Raw genomic sequence first — 10,974 nt, 5'->3', positions numbered from 1 at the left:
TAAATATACGGGCGCCAGTCTCGTTGGAGCACCAACACAGCAGCGCTTGTTCTTCTCATCACTGTTTCGCGGCGCCAGGTCTTTTGTGCATGATTCTTCTTCTTAATAAGTTTTTTGCTTCCGCTGGCTCTTGACTTTTTTCTGTACGTGACAGGTACCTTTCTAGCCAGCCGCAGCTGTGATGGCGATGTGGGCCGGGCTGGGTCAGGCGGCGACGGTGGCGCAGATGGTCGGGGTGGACGCCGGCGGGCTCATCTCCATGATCATACAGGCGGCGGAGACTGCTCACAGGAACAAGAAGAAGTGCGAGCGGCTCGTGCGCCGCGTCTCCATGATCGCCGACCTGCTGCCGCACCTGCGCGAGCTCCAGGACCCGGAGCTGGCGCTGCCGCTGTCCGGGCTAGACGACGCGCTCCGGGAGGCGCACGGGCTGGTGCTGTCCTGCCAGGCGAGGAGCGCCGGGTACCGGTTCGTCATGGCCGGCAGGCAGGCCCAGAGGTTCCGGGACGTCGAGGGCAGGATCGACGCCTACCTCATCGTCTTCCCCGTGGTCAGCCACATCGCCATAACCCGCCGCCTCGACCGAATGTGCCACCTCCAGCGCCAGCTCTCAGATCACTCAAGCGCAAGCGTTTTACCATCGCCAGGGCCAACCTCCCCTGCATTGCTACTCTCATCTGAGGCCACTCCCGCTCCGGAGGTGGAAGACGTCGTAGCCAACCCCGAGAGGGCGCTCAGCCTCGTTTGCAGCTAGCAATCAATGAGCAGTAGGGAAATTTGGAGAATAGGAGTATTTCTTCTTTCTTACAGCCGCTGACTTTTAAAGTTGACCTGCTACCGATTGCACTACAAATTTACTCGTGGAGGTTATACACAGCATGATGGTATAACAGCGAGTCGTCCCTCCCTGTAGTGAATATACTTACTAGTATACAAATATCTCATTGCTACCGATCGCACTACAAATTTAAGAAAAACTATATTATAACATTTCTGTATATATTATTTTATTTCCTTTTCGTATAGCATGTTCAGTTTTTTTTACATAATACAAGTTGTAGATTCCACAAAATATCAATTTTAGGTGTAACTACACAAACAATTCTAGATTATATTAAGTGTCAGCAAATGTTTTGCCTTCAATCATCTCTTCTTCTATTGTTAGTTGCTAGAACTCGCTTCTTGACAAGTGCATGGATTTTTTTTTTTTTTTTTTTTTTGGAATTTAAGCTCCCTAGTACTTGTGTAACATGACTGAAATGTGTGTTCATTTGGAATGTAGCAGAAGCTTGACTTATCTCATACTCGCTTAATACCAATCCGGTTCACCCAAAACTAACCCCGCTAATAAGATTTATGTATTCACACGTTATAGTTACTATTAAAGGGGTGCTAGAGGTATCTTGTTTCACACCTCACTTTCACATTCTCTCTAGAACGTAGGATCGTAGACTGGTAGTGCAAAGTCTAAGAGTACAATAATTGAAGACTGGGTGCCTCTTTGTTTTGCAGTATTACAAAACTTATGAATAGGAAAAACATGCGATTGTAATTTCATGCATATCACTCTAATACTACATGATTTTATATGCACAATAATTTGTTGAATTTCATCGTAGGAAATAAACAAAAAATTCTGAAAACGAGGTATGACTGGATGTTAGATTTACTATGAAATAGTACACATAATTCTTTAAAAAAATAACATGGGACTCAATCCAACAAATCAAACAAACATCATAGGAAAACATTATAAGCAATCCTCCAACATTCCTATGCAAATCATTTGAACCAAATAGGCTCTAATGGGGTACACCGACATGGCCCAGTGGATCTTAGATGTGTAGTTGGATTTAATCAGGCAGAGCGAAGAGAAGGACAAAGAGTGAAATATGGAAGAGGTTTGTACTAGTACCGGTCATTATTGGGCCAATAGACAATCTGTCACGAAATGACTAGAAACAGGAAAGAGAAGGGAAGAACAATGGGCAGCCCATAAGGGAGATGGAAGAAAAAATGGGAAGAATATGACAAAGGGTTGCCCCGATTTGGCGTGTTTAGCATTTTTTCTTATTTCAAGGAATAAACCGAAAGACAGATACAAAAAGGAATAAACCGAAAGAACTCCGGAAAATCCTAGGAAGTTCACATAATTTATTGGAAAATTAAAACATAAAGAAGCAAAGAAAAATATCCCCACAACAAAATCCAATAAAAAAATTATGAGATTTATAACACACCACTCCAGGAAATTAAATTAACTAAAAGAATTTGAAATAATTTAATCAAGACCCAACTAAAATATATTTCTGAATTTACGCAATTGTGACTTTTTTTTTTGCCTTAAGCCCTTAAGTCTCCAACTAGTTAGTGAACGAAAGCGGACTACATGATGCCACACGTAAGTATTTACGTGGCGATCTCTATGAAAAAGTAAGAGATTGAGACTCGATCATCAGGATAACAAACATAAAAATTGTACACGATCGTAGGAGATGATAAAACGAATGAGTGTTATGTGTATTGTAATAAACATATAGTCATAATCCACATACTTGCATGCATTGTTAGTTTTAGCTTAATATGTTATTCCGTTAATCCCTATTAACGCATAAATACTTAGCTAGTAGATATACATTGCTACTGGATTGCTTGGGCATAGTATCGTACTAATTGGATATGCGTAGTTCTTTACATTCGGATGTTTGGGGTACTCTATAGATGAGGTGCCCTTGCTACCCTAGCTTAGGGCTAAACCTGATCAGCCACCGACAACATCGCTAATCACAAAATGACACAACAACTAAAAAATAAAATTTATTTATTTATTTTGGAAGGCGACAAGATATGTGTTGTTCAATGGAGTAACAAATCATATTAATATGTATTATACAAAAAAATTAAACCATCGGTAGACAGTGTTGCTTGCCAAGTTAACAAATCAAAGGGTGACTCAAACGAGCACAAGCTCAGTAGCTAAATATTTACCTATATCATACACTTTTTCATAATTGTCCGCTCGGAAGGCAATTTAGATAATATATAGTTAATTTGATAATATGAATTAAAAATATGACCAATTGCATTTATATAAAAGGACTTGAAATGTTTATAATAAACTTTTTTATTTTTCATGATACACCATACATTTTATTGTAAATGTTATGCTAATATATTGTTTTGTATATATATTTTGTAATACCATTTTTGGTATAAATATTATAAATTCACTCCCTAAACATGTACATATTTGCTATATCACTCTAATATTTATCCTTACAAATACATATCAGGGTGTTAAATTGAAATTGGTTTTTTTTGGAAAAAATGTGTGTTGTCTTGGTTATTTTGATATCTCCAATTGTAATGGTTTTCACTCTAAATCCAATTACCTATATTATCACATTACTCTACAAATTATTTTATGTCCCATTGCATAATGTTTTTATCTATATTTCTTATAGCATTTTTAATATCTACAAAAAAAATAGACAATACGTGTCAAGAAAATAACTTAAGAGACGATTTGCAGAGTCCGGGACTATCAAATTTTTTTATAGCTAAATACATAATTCTAGATTGTATAGAGCGTTAACCGCAGTTTGTCCTTTACTACAATAAAAATAACCTATCAGTTTGTCCTTGGTTTCCGTCTCTACTCTCGTTGGTCCTTACTATATACATGGATTTTTCAGGATATCGTGTCGTAGTAATTTTTCTACATTTGTCGTTTGAACACAATATCTTAATCCATACGAACTTTCCAAAGGATTCCCTTGCACTCACAATTGCAGGAAAGTTTTCACTTACTCAAATATTTTGATTGACTTTGTTTATTTGTCTGATGTTTCTTATATATTTTATCCAAATTTATGTACTTTTCCAATTCCGCGGTATTCAAGAGGATGTGCCCATCTATTTCTTCTTTTCCAATTTCGCGACTTCTGATATTCCTTAATCAAAGAGAGATTTTTTCATAACAATTTCTGAGGATTGTAATGCGTTGGATTTTTTTCGAAGTATGACATACAATGCTAGTTTATTGTTTGGGACTATTACTACAGTACTTCTAGGGGTGTAAATGGACATGATAAATTCCATGCCGAATTCTAATCCGAACCTATTTTAAGCTACCCATATCCAATTTTTAAAATCCGGCAGATAAGGTTACCTGATTCTGAAGTGGGGCACCAGAAACAATATAGGATATGGTATACAAATATCATAAGGATGGGGATGATGTGAAAATTAATTAGGATTATCCCAATATCTTGAATGGGATAATTTCATTTTCAAGTAAACAGCCAAGGTCAATACCAGAGAGCTGGAGTTACCAAGTTCATTTGTTGAGCATGTCTAGCTCTAAATTTGTACCACCTAGACTGATGGTTGAATTATTTGGTTTATATTTATACATCTCGTCATTGGGTTTTAGCCTAAATTATGTGTTTATATTCATAACTAATTTACTCCTGCAAGGTTGAAAAGTAAAATCCTTCACAACTATTGCAAGGTTGAAAGTCAAAAGCTAAGATGAATCTCACAGAGTTAGTCAATATTGAGTTACAAATGCATTTGGCAAGCATGTCTAGCTCTAAATATTTAGCTCCGGTAGACTCATGGCTTGATTATTTAGGTTATATTTACACCATCTCGCCATGCTTGGCTTTTAGCTTAAGTTATGTCTTTATTCTCTTAATCTACTGACGGCAGCAAGGTTGAGCAAGGTTGAAAGTCGAAATACCGTATGCTAGAATTATAGTTGACTTCCTATCTGAGTATTTGTCTAATTATTTTGTTTTTTTTCCCAAGTCTGTCTCATTTCAATTCGATCAATCAATTTGGTATGGTATATCCGCATTCAATCAGCAACCCATCAATATCCACTCCGATCCAACTACAAGAATATATATGGTACAAGCAGAATCAGGACGCCCTTTCCGGACGCTTTTGTTGAACAAACTTAGGGCAAACCCTTATCAGATTGAGTACCAACACTGAGAACATTGCAAATCACAAAACGACTAACGACTCAAAATAAACCAATTTTATATTGCAAAAAGGAGAAGAAACATGTAATTTCAGTGGGCTAACCAATCCGATTAGTCTGTATTAGTGTATATATTACATAAAGAAACTACACATAGTCCGATAGGGTAACTCGGTGACTTCCCAAATCAAACAATGATTTTGACTAGCCATAACCCAATGGTTAAAATGAACCTACTTTCTTCAGAAACAAGTAGGTATTCGTAAAAGAGGAAAGAGATGGATAAATAACAAGGCTTTCAGGAGGACATCTCTAGGCATCTTTTGTTGGAACCGATTCATTATCAGTGCCATGGGTAACATGATGTAACACAAACCATGCTTAAACCAGCAGTGCAGCCCTACAATTGCAAAGAGAGGTTCACAAATTTAGGGCATCGATAAAGAGATGAATAAGACTAAATAAAGCAAACAATAACTAGTTATGAATGGAAGTTAAGCTGCCCCATAAATATACCCCAATTTCTTGTTCTAGTGATGAATATTTTCAAAAAAGAACATTGGAATACGTGCATGATGTCATTGTAACCTACCTAGTTGCCTTAACCGGAAATTAACCATGTTAACCTTGGATGTATAACATTATGTATAAGTAAGCCATACGTAAAGGCTGGACACCATTTGAATGTAAGGCTGCAGATGGCCATTTCAGAAAGTACAATCTACACTAGAAGTGCTGCAAAATAAAAGGTAATGCTGATTTAAGAGTCAAGAACTGACTGTAGCTGAATCGTGTAAAACAAGAGTTAAAATCAGCTTTGAGCTTGTAACTCTCGTGTAGGATCATCTGACTAGATGGAATGGGAAGTCAAGGCAATGTTCATGGTTTCCAATATAAATATTTCACTCAGGTGTATAACCTCACGAATCTAGAACACTCCTTTGACACTAATGGAACTGGTGACTGCCAAACACAGATTAAGTCACCGAGTTCTATCTGCAGACTACCTGTGAACCTTACCACAGACGGCCCCAAGACTAACTCTGTTTAGAAAATAACTGCTGAAGATGGCATTTTGCTTTCTCATCACTAAATGTTCATGGCTTATTTCTTACCACTACTCATGAATTATAATAGATCATGATCAGGTTTTTCTTACCACGAGAAAGTATGTCTATTCGTAGCTGTCTTACCAGCAATATCTGAAGTCTGAAGCTCATTTTGTTTTAAGACCGACATTTATCTCTGAATATATGCACGAGTGCGTGCGGCCATCTCACCTGCTACCATCATGCCTGCAGCCCCATAGTTTACTTCTCGACGAACGATTCGACCGTCTTCAACCACCGGAGCATCTCCATCTTCTCCTTGTTGGCCACGTAGTCGTGCAGGAACTCGGCGAGCTCGGCGTCCACCTCCCTCTCCTGCAGGAACTCCTTCACCGCCTCCCTCTCCGCAGGCTCCAGCTTCCTGCACCTCGAAGCCACAGCACACCAAATTCAGATACCACAGGAACCAACCAAAGCAACAAGGCCAGAAAACACTTAGAAACTGGTCCGTACGCGAAGTCACGCCCACTGCGGTCACTTGCAGCGGCGCCGGCTCCTCTTAGGGTGAGCACGTGGCGGATGGTGAGGTCGTCGGGCCAGGCGGAGCAGATGAACCCCAGGACGCGGTCGGCCCGGGCGACCTCGACGATGAGGCTGAGGTGGAGGCGCGGGCCCCGCTCGAGCGCCTCGACCCGGTGGAAGAGGGACGCGTCCGGGCCCGGCTCCGCGGCGCCGTCGAACAGCGTGGCGTCGATCTTGATCTGCTCGGTCGGGCCGTGGGCGGCGCGCAGGCGCACCCACTGCTCCCCCGGTCGGTCCTCCACGGCGAACGACTTGAAGCTGGTCGGCGGCTGCGAGAGGACGGCGGGGGAATGAGATGAGGATCATCACGCGCAGTAGATTGGACGGTTGAACGAGAGAGGGGAGGGGGTGGTACCCGGTAGGGCGGGCGGCGGTCGGAGATGTAGGAGATCTCGGAGCGCAGGAGGCGGAGGAGGCGGTCGTCGAATGGGGAGCGCAGGGGCGCGACGGCGGCGGTGGTGGTGGAGGAGGAGATGGCTGAAAGACCCGTCGGTGCCGCGGGGGCGAGGGAGAGCGCGCGGCGGAGGAGGGCGCGCGCCATGTGGTCGAGGTTTCTGCTTCCGCCGCGGCGGTTGAAGATCCGGTGGGGAATTTCCGGCGACGGGCGGCGGCTGCCGTGCTGGGCTTGTCTGTGAGAGCCCCCAGGGAGTGCTGGGCCTTACAATTTGTGCTGTGGGCTGAGCGGTGAGTAATGGTGGATTTACCGGGCCTATCTGCAACCCGTCTCCGTTATTTTTATGCAGGAAAGCACATACAAGCTGCGAGAGGATAGTCGCGATGGTGGCGGCGAGGATGAGGAGCTGCTCCAGCCTAGCGGCGCCGCCAGGGCGAGGACGCGCCGCGTCGTTGTCGTTGATCGCCATGACCCTTCTGCACACGGCGTGCAGAGCCACGAAGAACATGATGAGGGTCGGTAGCAGGATAAGCGCGCTGCGGAGCGACGTGGAAGGCTCGGCAAGGTAGTCGGCGAGCGCCGTGGTGGCCTTGGATAGCTGGGCTATGGCTCGCTCTAGGTCCTCGTCCATACTACTGTCACCGTGTGCGCGACTAAAACCTGAGATTAGGAGAGGTATGCACTGCATGGATCACTGGGTGGTATTCTGGTATATAGGGGAGAATGCACCTGAGCTTGGGGAGCTGGAAACATGAGAATTGTCGTCCGTTCCGACGCATCCAAAAGCACTCCCTCTCTTTACTTTAATTTAATCTGGATGCTAAACAAATGGTGATTCTTCCTTATCAAAAAACAAACAAATATTGATTCAATTCCAAATAAAAGGATAGTTAAAAACTTACAAGCATATCTAGTCTATAACTGAAGTTAATTTGCGGCTATATATAATGTGCTCTTCTTTTGCGGCTACAACTTGAACCTTCTTTTCAGGACTATAATTTTTTTGTGCTTTTTCTGCGAGACTATAATTTGAACCCTGAATCTGGTTTTCTGTTTTTTTTTCTTTCTCGAGAAGGTGGCGAGCTATGAACATTTATCCCCCAAACTTCTAAATCGAATTAATCTCCTTATTTTTAACATTCCACACTCTTCTTCCTGGTATATATTGTAACTAATTTGGCAAGATGTTCACCAGTTTCTCTATCAGTAAAATCACATAGACATTATTTATTTGAAGGGGTGAAATTTTTTCCATCTCACAATTCTATCTAAACACAGTACATGATTGTAATTGGTGGTGGATGTGAAATAGTGCTTCAGTTTTAATTATTGATCGAGCAGATTTAGGAATATATAGCTCTCGACAAACACGATTGCGGTCTGACATTCTTGTATCCTTCGGAACCTACACGTATCTCAGTATTCAGCTGAAACGGTTCTTAACACTAACTTAGAATAGTTGTTTCTCAGCAACATATGAGAAATGTATGAAAACCATTTAATTATATGGCATTCCTTTTTTTTCTTTACGTGGAGCATAGATAAGCCCGTATTGTACGTAGGTACCAAGCTGGACGCGCTTGTCTGATTCGATGATCATACGAGTCTAACAATAATAACGTTGTTACTTGTTAGCTAGGTAGATCCCCTCGGCGAGGCCGCCCAAGAGGTCTCCTCTATTTCTCCGCGAATCCGTTGTCTCAGTCTCCAGTTTTATATGGACCTTAATCACTGTCTTAGCTGAGGAGCCCATGTATAGTGATGTTCGTCTTACATTGCATATAGTATACTTTTTCTTCCAGGGATCAGTAGTTGTAATAATTATATTGCTTCCACATGTCTTTACAAGCTGGGAGTATTTAATTCTAAGGATGAATGACGTGATCATGAATTGTGAAAAAATTGAATTAGTATTATATTTTGATGTAAGGCAAAAAATATTTGCCATTTTCATTAATTAAGAAGAGGTTTAAGAGTCACACAAGACCTATATAAATAAATCTTGGCTATTACAAATGAGCTTAATATCCAGCACTATGCTACTCAAGGTCAAAGATTTTGCACCGGCTAGGTCAAAGCTCCCGAGTACTGGAACGACCTGCTCTCTTGGGGCTGTTGGGCCTTGGTTGCCGTTAGATACGAATGGATGGTGGATGGGAGGGCTCGGGGCAAGCCGTGCCGGAGTTGGAGCGGTAGATCTCCGCCTGGCCGCCATGCCCTTGCTCCGCTCGCTCGATGCGTGCCTGGGCACTGGGCGAAGGTTGACTTGTATGTCCTGGGCTGCTGGGCCTTGGCTGCCGTTGAATACAAATGTATGGTGGATGGGAGGCTCGGGGCACGTCGTGCCCTGTGAACCTCAGGGCACTGGATCTCAGTCCGCAGAAGCCACCGCTCCTTGTAGCAGACGACGACGGCGCTGGGAGCATCGGCCTCCATCGTCCCTGGTCGCAGCATCACGTCTGTCTCTCCTCCGCCGCCCCAGCATCAGCGGCGGTGTGGCCCGACTCCTCCGATGCGTGTCCGTCATGGCGACGGTGGAGCAGTTCGTGATTGCGGGGGTGGACGGCGGAGCGAGTCGACGGAGATGGAGAGCCGTGACGTCGCCAGAGATGCGTGTGGGCGCGCGCGGCGGGTGCGACGGCGGTTATTTCGGCGAGGTCATGGCGTCCTGTTTCCTGGAAGCTGAGGAGAGACGAGCGGAAGAAAAGAGCTGTGAGGAGATAAGGTCCTGCCAGAAGCCGTCCGGCAAGTTGATACACCTCTGGCATAAACCAGGTTAGCAGTGTGGTCCCGTGCTCAGCAGGTATGTGAGATCACCGAGCCAATGCGCCCCTTTTCTCTAAAAAGAAAAAAGTTAGTTGCTCACATTCCATGTATAGAAATTTTCATTACCAGAACGCGATGGTGATGAGCATCCTCTCGAGTCTCGACTGATGATGTGGAAGGGGAAGGCACACTAGTAGCTTCCATTCGGAAGCCTACTAGCGATGCACTGATCGACTGGGACTCTAGGAGGACATAGGACGACATGCACCGCTGATCGCGTGGTTATGGCCAATGCACGCGACCTAACCTGCTCACTGATAGGAGGTCATGACATATAGCTAGCTCGACCTAACCTGCTCACTGATAGGAGGTCATGATATATAGCTCGCGACCTAACCTAGCTGCTCACTGATCGATGTGGTTATGGCCAGAACTGTACGCACGCGACAGAAGCTAGCTAGGGATCGGACGTCGACCATGCCAAATGCATACCCACATATGGCCAAACATGCATGCATTAGTTTCATCGAAGCATCCGGACGGGCGAGTAACGCCAGATAAAGTCTGCAGATGGATGGCTTCGGCAGCCCGATCGATCTAAAGCATAACAACACGTACGCAGCTCAATAGCAGCGCGTGCGTACGCAACTACGTACGTAGGCAACCCTCGTGTACCCCGTCCAGTAGGTTGAGTATTCCAAAGGTACATCTTTGTACTTACATGCATGGTGGAGCATAGATTTTCTTCCTCGTCCTCGGTTCCATCCCTGCTCGATCGGCACCTCGCGCCGGCCATGCATATCTTATGTTCACGCGCAACATATATTAAACCTTCCTGATAGATTAATTTCATTCGCGGCTATATAATGTCCTTCGGGAGTGGACCGAAAATATATCCCATGCGGCCGGCCTCTTTGTAAAATAAAATGTCGCCGATCATCACCGCCATCGGCTTTTACTCATCACGTACCGCTCCATAAAATGTGGTTCTGCTCATTACTAGAAGTGATCATGACTTTTACAATACCATACGGCGAACAAACGTTTGAGTTGCATATGTTTTATTTTGATATCTCCTCTAAATAGAAAATCTGAATTAACGTTAACCGGAAACAAGTGGGTGACATGGTTGCACATGGGTCAGGTATTAGGAAGGTGAATTTACCAAATGTGGAGGATAGGTTTCACTACCG

The 10,974-nt window shown here is 43.7% G+C and overlaps 2 protein-coding genes across 2 annotated transcripts; one reads left to right on the top strand and one right to left on the bottom strand.

Moving 5' to 3' along the window:
• Nucleotides 1–259: 259 nt before the first annotated feature.
• LOC124656381 (cell number regulator 13-like) lies at nucleotides 260–754 on the top strand. The gene has a single exon (XM_047195137.1). It carries the CDS (start codon nucleotides 260–262, stop codon nucleotides 752–754), a length of 495 nt encoding a protein of 164 aa, XP_047051093.1.
• Nucleotides 755–6,232: 5,478 nt separating this feature from the next.
• Nucleotides 6,233–7,162, bottom strand: LOC124651356 (uncharacterized protein At2g39795, mitochondrial-like). Its single transcript, XM_047190448.1, has 3 exons — nucleotides 6,977–7,162; nucleotides 6,553–6,890; nucleotides 6,233–6,460 (listed from the first exon to the last, which is right to left on the bottom strand). Exons 1-3 carry the CDS (start codon nucleotides 7,160–7,162, stop codon nucleotides 6,301–6,303), a joined length of 684 nt encoding a protein of 227 aa, XP_047046404.1. The 3' UTR covers nucleotides 6,233–6,300.
• Between the last annotated feature and the right edge of the window lie 3,812 nt (nucleotides 7,163–10,974).

Source organism: Lolium rigidum, chromosome 5, assembly GCF_022539505.1.
Source record: "Lolium rigidum isolate FL_2022 chromosome 5, APGP_CSIRO_Lrig_0.1, whole genome shotgun sequence".
Classification (NCBI taxonomy): domain Eukaryota; kingdom Viridiplantae; phylum Streptophyta; class Magnoliopsida; order Poales; family Poaceae; genus Lolium; species Lolium rigidum.
Note: the sequence above shows the minus strand (reverse complement) of the source record. Positions and strands in the feature narration are given on the sequence as shown.

Bases quoted from the DNA above. Each gene is read 5' to 3' on its own strand.
- LOC124651356 (XM_047190448.1), bottom strand. From the start codon at position 7,162: ATGGCGCGCGCCCTCCTCCGCCGCGCGCTCTCCCTCGCCCCCGCGGCA. The intron at 6,891-6,976 runs GTACCACCCCCT...GTCCTCTCGCAG, and splicing joins ACCGCCGCCCGCCCTACCGG to CCGCCGACCAGCTTCAAGTC. The intron at 6,461-6,552 runs GTACGGACCAGT...TTCGAGGTGCAG, and splicing joins CGCAGTGGGCGTGACTTCGC to GAAGCTGGAGCCTGCGGAGA.
- LOC124656381 (XM_047195137.1), top strand. From the start codon at position 260: ATGATCATACAGGCGGCGGAGACTGCTCACAGGAACAAGAAGAAGTGC.